General features: G+C 46.7%; 1 protein-coding gene across 1 annotated transcript; it reads right to left on the bottom strand.

Moving 5' to 3' along the window:
* Window positions 1–12,304: 12,304 nt before the first annotated feature.
* Window positions 12,305–16,671, bottom strand: LOC124686281 (signal peptide peptidase 2-like). The gene is made up of 12 exons (XM_047220253.1): window positions 16,649–16,671; window positions 16,299–16,440; window positions 16,042–16,157; window positions 15,793–15,944; window positions 15,597–15,682; window positions 15,113–15,240; window positions 14,914–14,964; window positions 14,037–14,123; window positions 13,868–13,937; window positions 13,168–13,304; window positions 12,978–13,055; window positions 12,305–12,544 (listed from the first exon to the last, which is right to left on the bottom strand). The coding sequence occupies exons 2-12, from the start codon at window positions 16,336–16,338 to the stop codon at window positions 12,455–12,457; spliced, it is 1,035 nt and encodes a 344-aa protein (XP_047076209.1). The 5' UTR covers window positions 16,339–16,440; window positions 16,649–16,671; the 3' UTR covers window positions 12,305–12,454.
* Window positions 16,672–20,860: the final 4,189 nt, after the last annotated feature.

The raw sequence follows: 20,860 nt of genomic DNA, 5'->3' as shown, positions 1-20,860 counted from the left end.
CAGATGGCTTTAATCCTTTCGGGAGCAGAGCTCCAGTCATAGCACCTGGCCAGCTGACTCTATGTATCTATAACCTTCCTCCTTGGTTGTGCATGAAGCGGAAGTTCATTATGATGCCAGTGCTCATCCAGGGCCCGAAGCAACCCGGCAACGACATTGATGTGTACCTGAGGCCATTGGTTGAAGAACTTTTAGAGTTGTGGCGTGACGAAGGTGTACCTGTGTGGGATGAGCACGAACAAAAGGAATTTAACATACGAGCGTTGTTATTTGTAACCATCAATGATTGGCCTGCTCTTGGTAACATTTCAGGGCAGTCAAACAAGGGATACAATGCATGCACACACTGTTTAGGTGAGACTGATAGTAATTATTTGGGAAACCAGAATGTGTACCTGGGGCATCGCCGATTTCTTCCAAAACAACATCACGTAAGAAAGAGAGGAAAGCATTTCGGAGGTGAGGCAGATAACCGAACGAAGCCTACCCGCCCTAATGGGGAAGTTATATATGATATGGTCAAGGATTTAAAAGTGATCTTTGGAAAGGGTCCCGGCGGACAATCTGTTCCGCATGATGTTGACGGACACGTACCCATGTGGAAGAAGAAGTCGATATTTTGGGAGCTACCCCATCGGAAATTCTTAGAGGTTCACTCTGCAATCGACGTGATGCACGTGACGAAAAATCTTTGCGTGAACCTCGCTAAACTTCTTGGGCGTGTATGGGAAGACAAAAGATACACCGGATGCACGGCAGGACCAGACAAAGTATCCACGAAGGAAACAACCTGAATCCGCAGAGAAGTATCAAGGTCCTGCCGCCTATGCTCTTACCAAAGAGGAGAAGGAGATCTTTTTTGAAGTCCTCGAGTAGCATCAAGGTCCCGTCTCGGCTTCTCGTCGAATATAAAGGGAATAATAAACATGTCGGAGAAAAAGTTTCAAAACCTAAAGTCTCATGACCGCCACGTGATTATGACACAATTACTTCCGGTTGCATTGAGGGGGCTTCGCCGGAAAATGTTCGAGTACCCATTGTGAAGCTATGTGCGTTCCTCAATGCAATTTCTCGAAGGTGATCAATCCACTTACTCTACAAAATTTACGAAGGATGTGGTCCAATGTCTAGTCAGCTTCGAGTTGGTGTTCCCACCATCCTTCTTCAATATTATGACACATCTCCTAGTTCACCTCGGTCGAAGAGATTGGCGTTCTCGGTCCCGTATTTCTACACAACATGTTCCCCTTTGAGAGATTCATGGGAGTCTTAAAGAAGTACGTTCATAACCGTGCTAGGCCAGAAGGAAGCATCTCCAAGGGCTATGGAACAGAGGAGGTCATTGAGTTTTGTGTTGACTTTATTCCCGACCTTAAGCCGATCGGTGTTCCCGAATCGCGCTATGAGGGGAGACTGCGTGGAAAAGGCACGCTAGGAAAGAAATCAGCAACGTGTATGGACGGACATTCTTTCACTCAAGCACACTACACAGCTTCTACTTAATTCCATCTTGGTTGCTCCGTACAAAGAGGAACACAAGGAGATCTTACGCTCTAAATACCCGGAGCAACGTGAAGATTGGATTGATGGAGAACACATGAAGACTTTCGGCGGTTGGTTGCAAACACGTCTCATGAATGTCACCGATGACGAGCAGCTGTACTTGTTGGCCAAGCAACCATCTTCTACTATATCGACTTTTCAAGGGTACGAGATTAATGGGAACACATTTTACACTTTCGCCCAAGACAAAAAGAGCACCAACCAAAACAGATGGTGTCCGCTTTGATGCAGTAAGATGGCAATGGGAACAAGGTCACATATTATGGGTACATAGAGGAGATATGGGAACTTGACTATGGACCTAATTTCAAGGTCCTTTTGTTCCGGTGTAAATGGTTCAACCCGAAAGATGGGGTACAGTAGACCCGCAGATACGGAATGACTACAGTGGATTTCAAGAATCTTGGGTACGACACCGAACCATTTGTCCTAGCCGATGAAGTGGCTCAGGTTTTTTATGTGAAGGATATGTCTAGCAAACCGAAAAAAGAAAATAAAGGCAAGAGGACACATCATACGATGAGCCAAAGCGGCACATAGTTCTTTCAGAAAAAGAAACATCGTGGGAGTAGAGGACAAGACAGACATGTCGAAGATTATAATAAGTTTGACGATATTCCACCCTTCAAGGTAAAAATTGACCCAAGCATCATCTTAAACAATGAAGATTGTCCATGGTTGCGTCGCAGTAAGAAGAAAGGAAAACGGGCGAAGAAAACTCGAAGACTAGCTAGCTACATATAGGGATCATAACTTGTGTATCTCAATATGGAAATCACTTTTGTGTAATGATGTTACCGTATGTAAGATATTAACAATGGAGATGGTTGGCTTGTTTTACTAGTTAAGTCACGGGCTTGCAGTGGAAATTCTTCCGAGGCGGAACTTCCGAACATGCCATATATAGGGCATGTGCACCAAGGGCATATTCGAGAAGTTCCGCCACGGGAGATTTCCCAACCCTTTCCGCAACATTGTTAGAGGAGATGGAGTCTTCCACGGGCTTGCAGGAAAGAATTCCGAGGCGGAACTTCCGAAGATGCCATAGGGCGTGTGCACCAAGGGCATCTTCGACAAGTTCCGCCACGGGAGATTTCCCAACCCTTTCACCAACATTGTTAGAGGAGATGGAGTCTTCCACGGGCTTGCAGGGAAATTTTTCCGAGGCGGAACTTCCGAAGATGCCATAGGGCGTGTGCACCAAGGGCATCTTCGACAAGTTCCGCCACGGGAGATTTCCCAACCCTTTCCCCAACATTGTTAGAGGAGATGGAGTCTTCCACGGGCTTGCAGGGAAATTTTTCCAAGGCGGAACTTCCGAAGATGCCATAGGGCGTGTGCACCAAGGGCATCTTCGACAAGTTCCGCCACGGGAGATTTCCCAACCCTTTCCTCCATCCATGGTGATGAAACTCTCCATCCATGTTGGCTTGTTGAGCTGCTTCCCATGGTCTATCGATGCTCCTTTTATAGGCAGAGCGTCCTTATCCTGCCGACGCCTTTAGTACCGGTTGCGTACACGAACCGGTACTAAAGGTTACCCACGCGTCATTATCCTGCCGACAGCCTTTAGTACCGGTTGCGGACACGAACCGGTACTAAAGGTTACCCACGCGTCCTTATCCCACCGACAGGGCGTCGTGCGCTACATACTTTATCTCATCGAGCAGGGCGTCCTTATCCCGCCGACAGCTTTAGTACCGGTTGCACCCACCAACCAGTACTAAAGGTTACCCACGCGTCCTTATCCCACCGACAGGGCATCGTGCGCTACATACTATATCTCATCGAGCAGGGCGTCCTTATCCTGCCGACAGCTTTAGTACCGGTTGCACCCACCAACCGGTACTAAAGGTTTGCCTCGATCCTGTCTCGCCCGCCTATTTTCTTCCCGCGCTTTCCACCGGTTCCTCGCCTCTCGTCTTCCCGCCATTTTTTCACTATATATATGTAGGCTTGGCCACCATTTACATATCACATCTAGACTCATATCCGCAAACCTCATCATTCTCTCCCATGGCTTCCATCGCATCTCTAACCCCCCGGAGGCGGAGGCGCTTTGCGCCTCGAACTACCCCTCGCCCGCCGGGCTACCGCGTCCCGACCGGCTGGTTGCTAAGCTGCCGGAGGCGTACCGGTCCCTCCAGTCCCTCTAGGTGTGGCGCGCGAGATGGCCATCACGAACCACTACTACTTCGAGCTCACGCCGAGCAGCGGAGGAATCCCCGATGGCATCCCGACTACAGCCCGACTTGGGAAAGCTTCTTCATCAATCGGCGTGAGAGGGCGCTTGCCGTGCACGAGGAGGGCGGCCCGCCTCCTCCGAACTTCAACGAGGCCGGCCGTCGGCCGTGGTGGCGCGGCCGGACTCTCCAGGGCGTCATGGCCTACCGTGGCCCCCGCCTGCGCTACCCTCAGTCCCAGCCCACGCGTGCTCACCCGCCGACGTTCGAGTACCGCGACCCCGATGCCAGCGACGATGATGACGGCGACTACGACGACTACAGTGGCGACTACTACAGGGCTAGGCACGAGTATGACTGAATGACTCCAACAGTAGAATTTGGCCATGTATCTTTAATTTTCAGTTAAGCTATGTACTTTTAATTCGAGTTCACTCGTAATAAATTTTTATTCCCGCCCTTTCTTTCCCGCCTTTTTTCTCCCACGCGCGGCGTCGTGGCGGGAAAGTTTCCGCGCGACGTCGTACGTGGCGGGAAACTTTCCCGCGCGGACGGCGTCGTGGCGGGAGTAAAGAAAACAAATAGAAAAGAAATATAAAAGAAAAGGAAAGAAAAGAAATAGAAAAGAAAAAGAAAAGCAATAGAAAATAATAAAAAGAAAAGAAATAGAAAATAAAAGAAAAAGAAACAGAAAAGTAAAAAAAGAAACAGAAAAGTAAAAAAGAAATAGAAAAGAAAAAAAGAAATAGAAAAGAAAAGGAAAGAAAAAAATATAAAAGAAAAGGAAAGAAAAGAAATAGAAAAGAAAAAGAAAAGCAATAGCAAATAATAAAAAGAAAAGAAATAGAAAATAAAAGAAAAAGAAATAGAAAAGTAAAAAAAAGAAATAGAAAAGTAAAAAAGAAACAGAAAAGAAAAAAAGAAATAGAAAAGAAAAGGAAAGAAAAAAATAGAAAAGAAAAGGAAAGAAAAGAAAAGAAAAAGAAACAGAAACAGAAAAGTAAAAAGAAATAGAAAAGTAAAAAAGAAACAGAAAAGAAAACAGCAAAAGAAAAGAAAACAGCAAAAGAAAAAGAAAAAAAAAATACCTTTGGTACCGGTTGGTACCACCAACCGGTACCAAAGGGGTTCCCCTGTGTTTCACTTAGCCGCGCGGGCAAAATTTCCCCCATCTTCTCCATTCTCACACACGCAAACGCGCAGAGACCCGCGCCCACGCCGTCGCCCACGCTGTCGGTCGCGCCCACGCCGTCGCCATCTTCGCCGCAGAGCCGACGCGCCGTCGCCGTCGCCCACGCCGTCGCCTTCGCCTTCGCCCGCCGCTCTCCCCTCCTCCGCGCGCCGGCAAGCCGGCCAAGGTGAGCACGCCGCCCCTCTACCCCTCCTCCTCCGGCGCTATCGCCCGCCCCTCTACCCCTCCTCCTCCGCCGCGCTCCACGCCGCGCGCGCCGCTGCGAGACCAGGCTGGAGACGCCACAGACGGAGACGCCTACGCCGGCGCCAAGGCCAGCGCTGCCGCTTCGTCGCCACCGCGCGCGTAGGCTGTTCGACAAAATGTCGATGCGGCCTCTCGCCGTGCCCACCCGCGCGCTGCCGCCGCTTGGGCCATCCGTCGCCGAACTGCCACTGAACTCGAAGGGCGAGTTGTACTGCGCCACGGTGTAGGACACGGGGCCGGCGCTGCCGCCGTCGGACACGGAGGCGGCCCACTTGGTCCCATGCAGGCTGGCGTCGAGCAGCGCGGCCTGCTGGCCGATGTCGAAGTCGGCGACGAAGCCGCCGAAGCGGCGCACGGCGGCGTACCTGGCCCCGGCCCACCTCTGCACGGTCAGGCCGTCGGCGGCCGGCGGGTCCGCCTGGTTCTTGGCCGGCACGTAGAAGCTGACGACGAAGGAGGAGGCGCAGAATGGCCCGTCGCTGGGCGCCACCTTGGTGAGCACCGGCGCCGTCATCTCGATCGTCTCGTTGTAGGCGTTCTTCCCCTGGATGTACTTGAAAAGCCTGGCCCGGACAGAAACATGATGTCGCCGAACTGCCGCGGCGCAGTCTTCAGCGTCGTCGTGACGTTGTCGTTGTCGCTGGTGTGCCCAGAGACGACGCGCTTCGCGGTGGGGCGCGGACCCGTGTAGTCGTCGTGCATATGTAGAATTGGAGGTGCGCGGTGGTGGTTGTGCCGCCGGACTTGTTGCCGCTCGCGTCGTAGCGGTAGAAGAAGATGGAGCCAGCCAGGAAGAAGGCCGACGCGAGCAAGAGGGACGAGAGTGAAGCCATGGTCACTAGCCTCTTGCTAGATGTGCTTTACTTAGTTAGACGAGCGAGTGTACATGAGTGGGTGTGGCCATGCCTATCGAATGGCGAGATATATATAGACTCCACATAAGGAGTGGTGTGTGAGTGTGTGGTGCTCCTGCCCATCCCATTGTTCATAAACTCGCCATGTACGTAGTTCCATACTCCGAGTAGGAGTGGCGGTGGCGGAGGAGGAGGGGGAACGCCGAGTGTGTGGTGGATCCAAAGGCCGAGTGTGTGGCGGATCCAAAGGCCGAGTGTGTGGCGGTGGCGGTGGTGGAGGAGGAGGGGGATAGGGTTAGGGTTAGGGTTTTTTGCTTTCTTCATTTCAGTTGTTATCCATGATGAATGAAATACAATTGCTTTCTTAATTTTGCAGTGACATTGAGGTATGGAGGACGGCACCTTCATCCGAGATGAGGAGGGGGAAGAAGCGGTGCAGCAATTGATCTATGAGAGTGCCCGTGGTCAGGAACCCGACGATGGAGATGACAACGATTTCCAAGACTTTCTGAATGATTTCGGCGAGGGACTTGAGTCTGAACAAATTAGAAGAGACAACGAAGTGTCCACCACAAACTCCGGCGAGGTGTATATCTATGTATCAATTAGTCTATATGTTCATCCCTAGATGCATTCATTTATTTGTATTGCACTTATTAACGAATATTTTTTTCTTTTAGCCTTCTGGTCATCGAGCAAGTCTGTTAGATCAAAACGAGGCCCGACGCGGGTGCTAAAGGGCGAGGGCAGGTTAGCCCTCACGGCATTCAAGGATAATGGTGAACCAGTGGAGCCCAAGGAGTTTTGCCGCAAATTTACAAAGGCCACCGACTCCTACACATGAGCAGCAAATGCCATCGACTCCTCCTGGTGGCAGTCCTGGTGAGCAGCCAAGTCCACACCTACCTGAGAGGGACCCCAGCGTGAGTCCACCATCTCGAGATCCTCCGCGTAAGACAGCGTCCGTTAAGCGGAACGGTACGCCGCCTAGGAAGAAAGCTAGAAAGGAGAAACAACTGCCGCCTACCGAGAAGTTACCTTGGGAAAAAACTCCGGAGGAAAACGCGGAGGCCGTTCGAGGCCGAGGTGAAGAAATTTTTGCACCGAAAGTGCCGGAGATACCTTTCGAGAAGACACTAGATCGGGAGAAAGTTGTGCGTACCGTTGACAATCTATATGACCCTGTACCATCGCCGCCATCCGACTATGTGCGTTCTATTGAAAGGTCGTATGACAAGATGATCGAGGCGACAAAACCCGTTCAATCGGGTATCGGGGAGATAAAAGGGATACACGAGTGTCTACCAGCTCGGACAACAACCCGTTCAATCGGTCGCCCCTCTCAAGGTGTTTGACGGGAAGACCGTTCAAAGTTCTCGACAAGACGCAACTGATTACGCCTTAGCTGAACGAGCATATCAGTTTGTTCAAGGGAAAGATTTGGTCGAGAATCTCAGGAAGGTACCAACAAGTATGCGTAACTTGCATTCGTGGTACCTTAAGGCCTCAAAGGAAGGGATCGAGACTATCATGGTGCGAGTTAGGGAAGAGCACTACTTCCGGGAGTACTCGTGTGAACGTTGACTTCGCCGAACTCTTTCAGTTATACAATCTCCGGGCCCTCGACAAATCAATCATCAGTTGCTATTGTCTGTAAGTGATTTATTTATTTAATTTGAGAAGTCGTTCATTGTCTGCAGATTATAATCTTTTGTGCGCTATATTATGCAGATCGAAGATGCTCGAATGCAAAAGGGACGATATCACAGACATTGGGTTCATTGACCCGCACACAATGCATGTTAAAACCATAGAGAATCCCCTCTATAACAAGGATACACCGCAGACTTTGCTAAGGTTTTTGAAGCGACAACGTGACAAAAAGCTAATACTTTGGCCTTACAACTTCGAGTGAGTCTTACTCGTCTTATAACACATTATATTTTGCTCACCGTATGTCAAAATTTTAACTAATGACTTATGTATATGACACTACATATTGAAACGTGCCTAGGTTTCACTTTATTCTTCTCGTCATCAATTTGGAAATTGGAGAAGTTGAAGTCTTGGACTCACTAAGCAAAAAAAAGGATCTATACTTGTCTTGTTTTTTAATGTTCAGAAGGTAATTTTAATTCTGATCGGTTTGTTTCGTTAATTTCCTGCTTTGAACTAATTGATGACTCTTTTATACATTTTCTTTTGTCGAGCAGCGTATGGCAAACTTTCATCAAGGAAGATACGTCCCGTGAATGGACACCGAAGCTGCGATGGCGTGCGAAAGTAAGTAGTACTACCTAGGTCCACACACCTTTTAATTATCATACTTGACTATTGTTTGATTGAATTATATTCTTGTAAAGAAATGCCCGCAACAACCTCCGGGAACCGATCTCTGTGGATTCTTCGTTTGCGAGTACATCCGCAGAATTATCAACGAGAGAACGAATAATGAAAGAAATAAAGAGGTACAAAAACAATCTTCACAAATTTGTTTTGTTATCATAAGTTGTGCTGAGTTTCAGTAATAGTTGTTTCATGTATTCATTTGTATCTTATTCTTTTATAGTTGGCAAGAAAGCGGAACAAGCTCTCAATCGATGACCGCTTCATTGCAATAGGCGAGGAATTGGCGGGATTTTTCCTTCGGGACGTCATACCACCACTCGCAGAGTTCCACTATGAATGAAGATGTACATGTTACATATATAGTTGACTCGAAGAGTACCACTATGCTACATGTAATAGACATATATAGAGTACGCCTCGGAGAGTACCACTATGCATGAAGATCGATCTTCATGCATAGTGCTACTTAATTTGCGATCTTATGCAATAACATGTGTGTTATATTATATGCACCAACTTGCTATGCATCATCTTGATCTTCATGTACTACCTAAACCCAAACGCGTTTCTGGTGCATCGACGCGATATGAAACAAACCGATATCCCTAAACCCCTCCAAAAACCCTAAAAAACCAATTCTGCCGCGGCGAGATTTGGGCAAATTCCCTGCCGCGGGGGGAACCTTTGGTACCGGTTCGTATTACCAACCGGTACCAAAGATCCTTAGCCCTGAGCTTTCCTGGTGGCCCACGTGGAGGCCCCTTTTATACCGGTTCGTAAGCAACCGGTACGAAAGGGTGGGGGGCTTTAGTGCCGGATAATTAATACCGGTTGCTCAACCGGTACTAAAGCCCCTCTGGAACCGGTACTGATGAGAGATTTTCTACTAGTGTCGAGACCATTCTGCCCATCTAAATTCCTGCTTTTGTTGTCTTCCCCTAATTAAGAAGATCGTGATCATGTGCCACTAGAGGAGGAAAATTCTCTGGCTTTACAATAAAAATTTAGTGTGCAAATGCATACATATAAACGTGACGAACAGTTTGCATCATGCATCAACTGGCTTTAGGGCCGCCTATTAAGACGAGGTAAAAGAAAAGGACATATAGTGATGTGCCCGATCGTGCGTTGCACCAAACAAACTCGAATGTCTGATGTTCCGCGCATCAGCAAGAAAGAATCGAGGAAAGTAATGGCATGTTCGATTCCAGGAACAAGACGGTGAATTAGACCATTAGATCAATCGTCCCAACTAGCTTGTCACCTCACACCAAATACCCTCACATAACCAACTTGTCCAATCGAGATGTGTGCTAACTATGTATACCAGGGTTCGAAAAATATGATGTTACAGAATCTATCATTTAAATGTATTTTCATGGAAATTGATGATCAAAGTGTTGCAAGATCTCTCCTCTCCCCCGCTCCCCCGCTCCCGTCCCCCCCCCCCACAAGGCAGCCGGGGCGCTGCCGCCCCACGCCCGCGCGCCCCTCCCCCTCCCCCTCCTTCGTCGTCGCTGCCGGCGGGAGCTGCCGGGCAAAGCCCTGACGGTGCTGGAAGCGGCGGCCTCCCTCTCTCCCACGCGCATGGACGCACCGTCGGGGCGGCCTCGTTTCTGCGGCGGAGGAAGGCGCCGGTCCTGCCCCCGGTTGCTGCGGGCTCCCGCCATGGCGTAGTTGGTGCCTGGGCGTGGTGGTGGAGCCTCTGGCCGCCGCCGCCAGTGCTGCAGGGGGTGCTCGTGGGGGCGGCCAGATCTTGGCCCGCGGGCCTAGATCTGGGCTTGGTGGGCCCGGTCGCCCTCACACCCTTGCCTTCCCCATCGTGGCCTCCCGTGCATGCTGTTGTCGCGCGGCTGGGGTGGATGGTGTCGGCTGAGCAACGAGTTGACCGTCCTGCGTGGTGGCCGGGGTCCGGGCGGTCCTGCTCAGCTGTGTCGGGACCATGGGAGTTTTGACTGTTTCGTTGCCGCTGTGGGCGACGTTCTTGCTGCCCATCCAGGAGTGGGTCCTGGGCCAGCGCGTGCTCGCCGGGGTAGGCAGCATGCTCGCTGCTACAACTGCTCTTGCGGCTTTGGCACGCTTCTCCTCTGACCAGTTTGGTCACGCTCGCGCAGGTGGTGATGCTCTGGGGATGGTGGGGTCGTTGGGTTGCCGCCGATCTAGCGTCGTCTAGATCTGGGTCTGGCCGGGCATTGCCAGCCATTCTGCGTTCACCTTGCGCTTGAGTCTAGTTGGGGCTAGTGCTTAGTGCGGCTTCGGTTGGGGGCGCGGCAGTGATTTCTGCTTTGTCTGCTCTACGCCCTCGCGATGCCGTCTGGAACTCTGATCGGGTGTTTGGACCTCAGCGAAAGCTGCACATGGCACTGGCCTGTGCCGGTGACGGCGGCACCTGCGGGTGTCACTCCCTTGTTGAAGGCGTCCCGATGATGTCTCGCCTGTTCGAAGTGATGGGCTCCATCCCTCCGCCTCAATCTGCTCTCCTTGGGGGCCTCGCTTTGGGCATGCCTCTCTAGTAGTGTCTAGTGGATCACCCTGTGACCTCTTGCTGGTGTTGCAGCCCTCTCGCAACGTCGGCTTGGCTGTTTTTACACGGCTTGCTGTGGACTGTGGTAGCTGATGTCCTCCCCAGCGCCTTGGGGGGCTTTGCTAGGTCGGCGTCTGGTCGTAGCCCTTGCTGGTGTGCTTATCCCAATGCCAGGGGATGATCTTGTGTTCCAGGTCTGGACCTAGCTCGAGCTCCAGGGGTGGTGGTTCTAGGGTTTGGGTGAAAACTTTGCAGGACCTTCTGTCTCTGCCGGTGACGATGGCGCACTCTAGCGCCATACACCTTCTTGGAGGCGTCGCCGCAAGACCACCCCCCCCCCTCCTTTGGCTCCTCAAGCTCTGTTAGGTGGTCGGCCCGTCGTTGAGTTCCCCGTGGATTGCAGTTTTGGTGTGGTTGAGGTTTTGTTGGTGCGGACATGGCCGTGATTGCTCCGGTGCTGCAGAAGACAAAGCTCCCTTTTCATGGTTCAAGTTGGCGTTCTGGCGGCCTTGACGTTACTTGTGTTGTCTTCTGTTTTGTGTTTCGATTTGCGCTCTGCGCGTGTATGTTGTAACTTCTGGTGTAACTCCTAGCCGGTTGCTGGCTTCATTAATTCAAAGCTGGCCTCACTTTTCCGTCTAAAAAAAGTGTCGCAAGATGTGAAAACGAAACCACGAGGCTGACACAAAATGGAATTGAGTGTACGTGATGGATGGACACCGTTTCCATGTTGTCTATAGCAAGCAAAGAAGCGCATGCAGGAGAAGAAACACACGCATATACTGTACAAGAGACACTTTTGCAATGCAGAACCTCTTGTCTGCGCAAAAGACAGAATTGGCCGTGACTTTGGCAGTCAGCCACGAACCGGATTCGCTCCTCTGCGCCTTCTTTTGACAACACAACTTATAATGTTTTCCCTGCCGAATCTGCCGTTGAGACAAAATTGCAAATATTCTTTCTGGTATAGCCTCTTAACAATGATGATGAAAAACCGAAATACATATGTCAATTTCGCAAGAAACGGCAAATCTATTGCCCTACTTGGGATCTGGAATAACATGTCACTGAATATAGGGAACATATATAATTCGGACAGTACCCTGTCCTTACTGCCACCATAACGAAAAAGTCGGTGGTGATAAAACAAAAGGTTCTAGATATAGCGAGAGAGTAGGTCTAGGCGGAGGGAGGGACTTTGCCCGGCGGCCTGCGCCGACGGCGGCGAAGGGGAGGAGAGAGGGGAGGGGCCTGGCGGCGCTAGGTTTTGGGGTTCGCCCGTCTCCGCCCGCGGGGGATGGAGCGGACAAAACGTTTTCTCTTTTCGGTGAAGTCAAATCTCAATGGACTGCATTCTATTCCAAGTCCATTTCAGGGCATATGTTCCCTCTTCTACAGTTCTACTACCACTCAAAGGAATTAAAAGTCATAATTTTTTGAATAAGGAGGTTTTTTCATATGAGTCAACTTCTCGGTTGTCCAGATCATCTGCCCCATTTAAATTCCTGATTCTCCTAGCTAATTAGAAAGAACTTATCCAACACTAGTCCACCTTTTTGCTCTCCTTGGGGTCTTTATCTTCTCCCTCGCCGGCTCCCTCCTCTTCGGCTTGTTTCTCGACGAATTCCAGCAGCTGGAAACGCAAAATAGTCAGAAACAACGAAATCTTGCGTTTTGACTACAAAGGAAAAAAACGATAGGGACGCAGCACCACAGACAATCACAGCAAAGGAACAAACAACTAACTGACATTAGTTTTGCAACATGCATGAGTATTCTTTACGCAGAAGTAGAATTTTTTACTTGAGGCAACATCAAAGGAGGCTCCAATAGTCAACTACTTTCTCTCATTACAGGACTACTTCAGAATATGGGAATATCAAACTGCAGCTTTTCTATCGGGAACTAATATTTGTGTCAGATGATGCCTTTCTTGCCAGTCATGTGGAAATATTTTGGTTTGTTAGACTTTTAAGAGCAACAATGTGAAAAAATTTACAAGTAAAAAATCACTACTACTTAAAATACCCTCAAGTTCAAAGTAAAGGACAACGTAGGAAGCTTACCGGTTTCACTTCTCCATTCCACATGGAGTGAGCAGCGACGAAACCAGTCACACCAGGAACGATGTATAACAGAGCAGGCTGCGTATCAAAAACAAAAGACGGAGATAAAAGGTGTTAATATATTTTTTCAGAGATCGACATGGGTCAAGAGCAGCAAAGGATGAAAAGAGATATTCGTAACAGGACTAACCTGCGCAGCTTGGAACCAGTTCATCACAACTATTGTAGCTGTTATACCCGCAGCGTATCCCAGAAATGCACTGTTGAAGTAACGGTTCTTGATCCCCCTCGAGACATCAAAACGCAGAGCAAGTGCAACAAAAATACCTGGAGTCGGAATTAGAAACATGTTATTATGTGTTAGGTTACATGCCTGTGGAAACATGGAATCTTTAGACATTTTTTTCAATACTGAATGATCCAGAACTAATTGTTGATTTTCTAGCACCAAAGTCTGAATAGGTAACTGTTTCTTTTCTATTTTCCTCAAAACTATAGAATCTCCCATCCAACTCTAATAATACTATGTGTTAAGTAAATGATATCTGACTACTCCCTCTGCCCCAAAAAGGATGTCACAGATTTATCTAAATTTGCATGTATCCAAACGCTAAATAGTGTCTAGATACATCCAAATTTAGATAAATTTGCGACATCATTTTCAGGACGGGGAGTACATTAAATTAAACAAGCGCTGAGACGAGTTTCTTTCCTCAGCTAAAACCCCTTATATCAACAGCAATCCAGTTGTTATGACATTAATGTTAGAATCTTGCAATAGATCATTAGTTAGAGCAGAGCTTTCACATAATGTAGCTGCCAGTATTATAAAACAAGAAATCGAAAAGGGAATCAAGTATCACTGCAAATATAGCATGCTTATCACTAACCAGGTATCACGATATCACCAAGGCCAAGCATAGAGAAAGGGCGTGCAGCATCCGCAGTGGGAAACAGAAGCTGCACAAAGAAGAGAAAAACAGGTGAATAAATTAAATTATTGGCAATGGAATGGAAGAAAATGTCGAGGGCAAAAATCCAGTCAGACAAAACACTAACCTTTATCGGAGCATCAAATGATTTAGCAACAGTGACCATGACTGGAGTGAAGAACACCCAGAAGATGTCATACACAAAAAGTCCAGCCTGAAATTCCAGAAGGAGTTGAGCAACCATTTACACAACAATATAAGAAATACTCAACAAAGATTCAGTAACGGTATGTGAAACTTCAGTAACAGAAACTGATGGCATGACTAGATTAGCATTTTCATGAGCCAGACACAAGCAAGAATTTCAATAGGTTTAGAATAAGTAACACAGTAAACAAGTTGAACTTTTCATATTATTTAAATCACGAGATAGTAGGATCACATTTTAAAACTCCTCGCTGGAGGATGGGTCCACTACATCAAATACTGGAAAAGGCAATCATGAATATTAACTTTCCAACAGGATACCATCAAAATAAATAATCCATGATTGAAACTCGATTCTACATTATAAACAAATCACGAAAACAAGGACAAAAAACATTATCTGCAATGCATTTAATGAGCTGCTTGGAAATCAATATTTGTATTAAGAGAAGAGGGACGCAACAACATGATAACCTAGAGATGCAAACTACAGGTCATTAACACGGTTAGTAAGCACAATATATCATTAAGGCTTCCTACAAATTTGGTAGACTGCTCATTTCATAGCAAGAAGAAAGGCAAACAAATTTTGTAGGATATCAGAGACTTCATTTATATTTAAGGTGCCTACGTGTCATGCTATATTCTTCAAACTGTATTTATGGTATTTAAATGTCATGCTCCACAGAGTACTAAGATAGCAGAGAGCTGAGCAAGCGAAAGACAAGTCGGGGGCTGAAATAATGGAAGCCGTACAAGATAAGTTAGTTCGCTATGAGCTTTGAGTGAACACATACCAAGAGAATACCACCGGTTGTGAATGATCCTAGTGATAGCATCTCAATTCCCTGCAAGATAAACACTAAAGTATTAAGGTTTTGTTGAGAAAGTAAAAAAAAAAGGAAAGAGATAATATATTTTTATGAAATCTTTCAGCCAACAACTATTCTAGCAATGCATATTAACCTTAAACTCAAAGTAGCAGTAAGGACAAACCTGAATGCAGAAAGCAATTCCCAAAACATTGTTTGCTAGCCAATGCTTCTTCATGGCATACCATGTACAAAAGAAAATTCCTGGGATTGAAGCAACAACTTGAGACTTGGTGAACTCCACCGAGAGTGCTGAAATGTGAAATTAATGAGGTTAAACCATCAACAAGTCTCAATCTTAGGTAAGAGCATGATAAATTATAATATGGCCAAGAAGGAGCAATCGTTATCTTGTAGGCAAGACGGAAGTTAATATGGAACTGCAAGAAAAGGGTCATATTATTACATCACGAGTAGCAAAAGCATACATACTTTTGGTTAGCATAATGGTATTCCAAAGTATGGCAAGATGAAAATACTAGAGGTGCGGCAAAATAGTGCTTCAAAGTAGTACACTGGTAATAGAAATTTAGCTGTAATAATATGACATGAGCTACAGAATGTACAGGAAAGCGAGCAAGCATCAAAATGAAGGTGGTGAATCATACAGTGGAAGTACGGAGCACGCCATACAATGGCATTATTATTCCACCCTACAGGAAGAAACCGTTCGACGGAAGGAAGCAGCGTCGCACTGCACAATTCAGAAAGCAGGGCACGTAAACATTCTCAGGTTCGCTGTTAGAGTTGTAAGTATGTACATCTGTGGAAAAACACACCCTTGAAAGAGCATCTAGAAATTACCAGAGGGCGGCAATGCCGAGAACGAAAAAGTATGCTGTGAGAACAGTGTTGACCAAGTCCTTGGAGAGGAACTTGAACATCAGGAACAGCGAGAGAAGCATCGCGCTCCCCACCAGAGGGAACCGCATCGCATGCTCTTTCGACATCGTCTCCTGGATAAGAAGAAAAAAAGGTAAAGGTTAATCATAGTATTATAAGATGAAAGAGATATGTTAACGTTATAAGATGAAGGAGAGAAACATTGCTCACAGATGGTGGAGTCGCCTTGACGGAACGGTAGCAACCCACGTAGACGGTGAGGCATGCCGTCAGTACCACATTCAGGTTCGGGTTCACGTTGATCACGAGCGGCGCCAGGCTCAGACCTGCACATGTCATGCGAAACCTTAGGACTGTGATTCAGAAAAATGTGTATGCCTGGAGGTTGCCTGTCAAAAGGAAAATGAAGAGGCTACGAGAAGCACGGCCGAAGGGGCTAATATAGCTGAATTTCTCGACAAACGTACCAGCAAGGGCCAGGCTAGCCGCGCGCTCGTGTGTTTTCATCGTGACGGCAGGATCAGGCGGATCAGCTGGGCGGTTTTCGTCCCCTTCAGTTACTGAAGCAGCCCCGGTGCTTCAGAGTTCAGAGTTCAGAGTGATGTGCTCCTGATCGAATAAAAGTATGGTGAATCACACAATTCAGGACCAAAATTCCACCGTTCTAGCATGAAGGGGCTAGCTAGAATTGGGGCGCTAATTAAGCCTACACCAGTACGCTTCCTCTGTGAGCCGACGAAACAGCGAAAACAGGGTTTCACGAGTAATGACAACAGAACAATCTCATCAGATCATGGAACAAGAAACAAGAGGGCACCGGAGGGAAGCGGCGGCGGAGGGTTTCTGGCGGCAGCGGCGGCTCGAGGTGGATCCGGCGGCGGACGGCGAGGCGGGGCGATCCGGTTGCTTCAGGGCTCAGGCGTGACCCGTGAGGAAGAAAAGAGAGGGGAGATCAGTACTAGTAGCAGCGGTACCCCAGGCTCGAGACGGACTCGGATGCCGAAATCCTCGCCGTCCGTTCTAGACCCGACGATTAGATCGCTCCTCCCCGAAATCCTTCTACAACTCATACCCCAAAATCCCTGTATATAGCTCAATATTCCATATAGGTTTCGGATGATTTCGAAAAGTTTGGGTGGTATAAACGATCGACCTAAACAACAATTAATCCTCTTATATCACAAAACCAGAGAAAAAAGATATCGAAATGGACGAAGATCGATCAGGAGTGAGCTAGGTACCTAGCATCCGAAATTCACCAATACATCTCGTCTTGTTGTTCTTGGAGCTCTGTGGATCGTCTTCTCTCTTTCCCAACCGGCGCGTAATGTAATATAGTAGTGGGATAGTACCTTTTTCCTCTATATCCATCTGATCCTTTTAGTGTTTATTATTATTAATTGGCTTTTATCATGCAATAAATGGTGGCCTCTTTTTTCTATATGTAGCGCCTATATATATCTATCTATTTATTTGGAGCATTTATAATGATCCTCTCTTGCCTTTAATATTTGATTGGTTTTGATCTTTGGTAGGTTTTGATCTTTGAAGTATATAATGATTTTAGATTTAGCGAGCATTTATTGTGTGTAAATACACATACCATCTTCTAGCTATAAAGGCAAAGGATGTATGTCCCTAAAGTGACACCGCGAGGGAGGCATGTGACACGTTAGGCCATGTACAATGGTAGATAAAATTCTTTTTTTTTCTTATCAGTCCACATCATCTAGAGAAGCCACCAAATATAAGTGATACAATGCAATATCTTTTATTGTCATCTCTAGCTATTAATGAGAATCAATTAATTTTAGTAAGTAAGATATTATCTTTTAGCTAAGAGAAGGCAATCTTCTATTTTTTTTTCATTTTCTCTACTTCAACTAAGCAAAAATTCGACGTGGCGACCGTAACAGAAGTTTGGCGTTACCCCATTGTACATACACTTAGAAGAACAACCATTGCGTAAACATGACATGATGTGAATTTATGACAGCAACTATGATAGCCGTGGTGATAGAGATCAGATATATTTATGTTTCGTTGACTCATTTTAAAATGGTACTTTGGTAGCTACTACAACTCCTTTCACATACACCCTTCCGAAAAAGCTCACATAGTAAGAACTCAAAGGGAAAAATGAGACTTGAACCGGACATAGAAGTATTTAGAAAGAGAATTAGAAGCATTGCTCACTACAGGATGAAGATCAAGTTTTGGACATGGGGGGATTTGGGGAAGAAGATCGCAATCTACTAACATTACTAGAAATTTGCTTACCGCCCGCGCACAGAATTTGCTACCACCGGCGCCTTGCTGTTCGCCGGCGACCACCTCACTGGTGGTAAAGTGCTACCGCCGGCGTATTCGTAAGCGCCGGCGGTAAGGTGGAAATACCCCCGGCGGTTTTCCCAACTCGCTGGCGGTAATAGGTACCACGGGCGCCTCCCAGCTCGCTAGCGATATTTTAAGTTACCACCGGCAAACAACCCTATGCGTCGGCGGTATGTATTTTAGGTTAAAAAAAATGATGTGATATCACAAAACCTTCATATATAGAATAAAAACAGATTCACTCTTTATTCTATACGATCCAAAGTTTCTCTACATAATTGTATTTAAACTAAACAGTAATTATAATTTTGCTCATATTACAATTTTGCTCGGACGTGCTCCTCCGTACACATCATTGCACAACTAAATCTGAATGGATGAGTCTACAACAAGTACGTAGTACTAAACTAAGGTGGCACTTGGAAACAATGAAAGAAAATCATAGTGTTCTTCACCAAGAACGCCACCATATGGAGTCATAAATCAATCAAGCAGGTACAAAGAGCAAGGAGGACAAGCTCAACAACAGCAACATCAGATCCACTACATCAGCAACCCCATAATCAAGGTGCTGGAGTGAGGTATACTAAGCACCACGAATTGATCCAATGGATCAGTTTCTTATCTTAACAACACATCCCAACAAAAATAGGGGAAATAAAGAGTTTATATCATCATTTGGCCCAATCAAAACTAACTGGCACTCAAATCAGTTCTCAGAGAGATGATACTAGTTAAACAGAGTTGTATGCTCTTAACAAGGAAAAGCATAGAAATTATCCTATTTAAGCCAACATCAAATCCTCTGAAAACTAAAAAGAACACCCATCTCATTCTAATGGAAACCATTAGTAGGACAAGCATAGGAATGATCACCTACTATAAAATTGTCTATCTACACAAAGCCACACCTTTCTATAGTAGTGAGAGCAACCATTAACAACAGTGTTACCACTGCTGATGTCACATAAATCACAAGTAAATCCAACCGCAACATAAGCCAAGTCATCATCACCCAAAAAGGGTCCAGACTCTTTTAAATAGCATCGAAGGAATCTTGGAACTCATATAATTCAAGATATTTAACTGAATCGTCACTTCTTAGCCAGTTTATTAACAACCATCCATCTAAATTTCTCACAACATGAACACGTAATAGACCATTAGCTCACTCAACATAGTTTGATCAATATATATAATATATGGAAAGTGTAGGGACAATAGTAGCACAAAGTTGCAACCAGGAAGCAAAACAATATGGCATCATCAGTTTCACATGACCTGTAATGCTTTTATAAGTACCAGAAGCATCATAGCATGTCTATCAGGATAGCAGGCCATAGCAAAGGGCCACAGACAACCATATGGTGCAAAAACAGTGAGCAATATAGGTAAATAGACTAGTCACTAGCAGTAGATCCCCCGGGGAAGTATGGGGAAATATCAAGCTCTAACGTAGCCAGAACCAATAGCAATAGCAAGTGATCAATCATAGCATAGCAGTATATGCAGTAATAGTAGGGCATAGGATCCAGATGAGAAACATTGCAAATCAATTAGCCACTAGGGGAACAGGAGTTGATCCAGACCAGGTAATAGAGTCACTAGAAGAAGAAGAACATGGGTAAGAAGAGAATGGGGAAGCTAGGTACTGATGTCTACACACGCTTCTATTATTGTAGACAGTGTTGGGCCTTCAAGTGCAGAGGTTTGTAGAACAACATCAAGTTTCCCTTAAGTGTTGGGCATTCATCTCATATGCTTTACAATAGTATTGATCAAGATTATGATAGTAGCATGTCACTTCAGAAATTATCCTTGTTATCGTTTACCTACTCGATGGCGAGTAGGAACTAAGCTTGGGGATGCTTGATACGTCTCAAACGTATCTATAATTTCTTATGTTACATGCTAGTTATATGACAATACTCACATGTTTTATATACACTTTACATCATTTTTATGCATTTTCCGGCACTAACCTATTAACAAGATGCCGAAGCGCCGGTCCTCGTTTTCTGCTGTTTTTGGTTTCAGAAATCCTACACAGGAAATATTCTCGGAATTGGACGAAACAAAAGCCCACGGTCCTATTTTCCACGGAGCCTTCCAGAAGTCCGAAGAGGAGACGAAGAGGGGCCACGAGGCGGCCACCCCACATGGCGGCGCGGTGGGGCCCCTGGCCGCGCCGGCCTATGGGGTGGGCCCCTCGAGCGCCTCCCGACTCTACCCCTTCGCCTATTTATTCTCTCCATCGCGAAAGCCCTAGTACCGAGAGCCACAATACGAGAAAAGTTCCAGAGACGCTGATACGTCTCCAACGTATCGATAATTTCTTATGTTCCATGCCACATTATTGATGTTATCTACATGTTTTATGCACACTTTATGTCATATTCGTGCATTTTCTGGAACTAACCTATTAACAAGATGCCGAAAGGCCGATTGCTTTGTTCTACTGCTGTTTTGGTTCCGGAAAGGCTGTTCGGGCAATATTCTCGAATTGGACGAAATCAACGCCAAACCTCCTATTTTTCCCGGAAGGCTCCGAACACCGAAGAAGAGTCGGAGAGGGCCGGGGGCCACCACACCACATGGCGGCGCGGGCCGGACCCCGGCCGCGCCGGCCTAGGGTGTGGCGCCCCGAGTGCCCCCTGCGCCGCCTCTTCGCCTATAAAACCCCTTTCGACCTAAA

Source organism: Lolium rigidum, chromosome 2 (assembly GCF_022539505.1).
Source record: "Lolium rigidum isolate FL_2022 chromosome 2, APGP_CSIRO_Lrig_0.1, whole genome shotgun sequence".
Lineage (NCBI taxonomy): Eukaryota > Viridiplantae > Streptophyta > Magnoliopsida > Poales > Poaceae > Lolium > Lolium rigidum.
The sequence above is the reverse complement of the archived record's forward strand: the minus strand, read 5'-3'. Positions and strand labels throughout refer to the sequence as shown.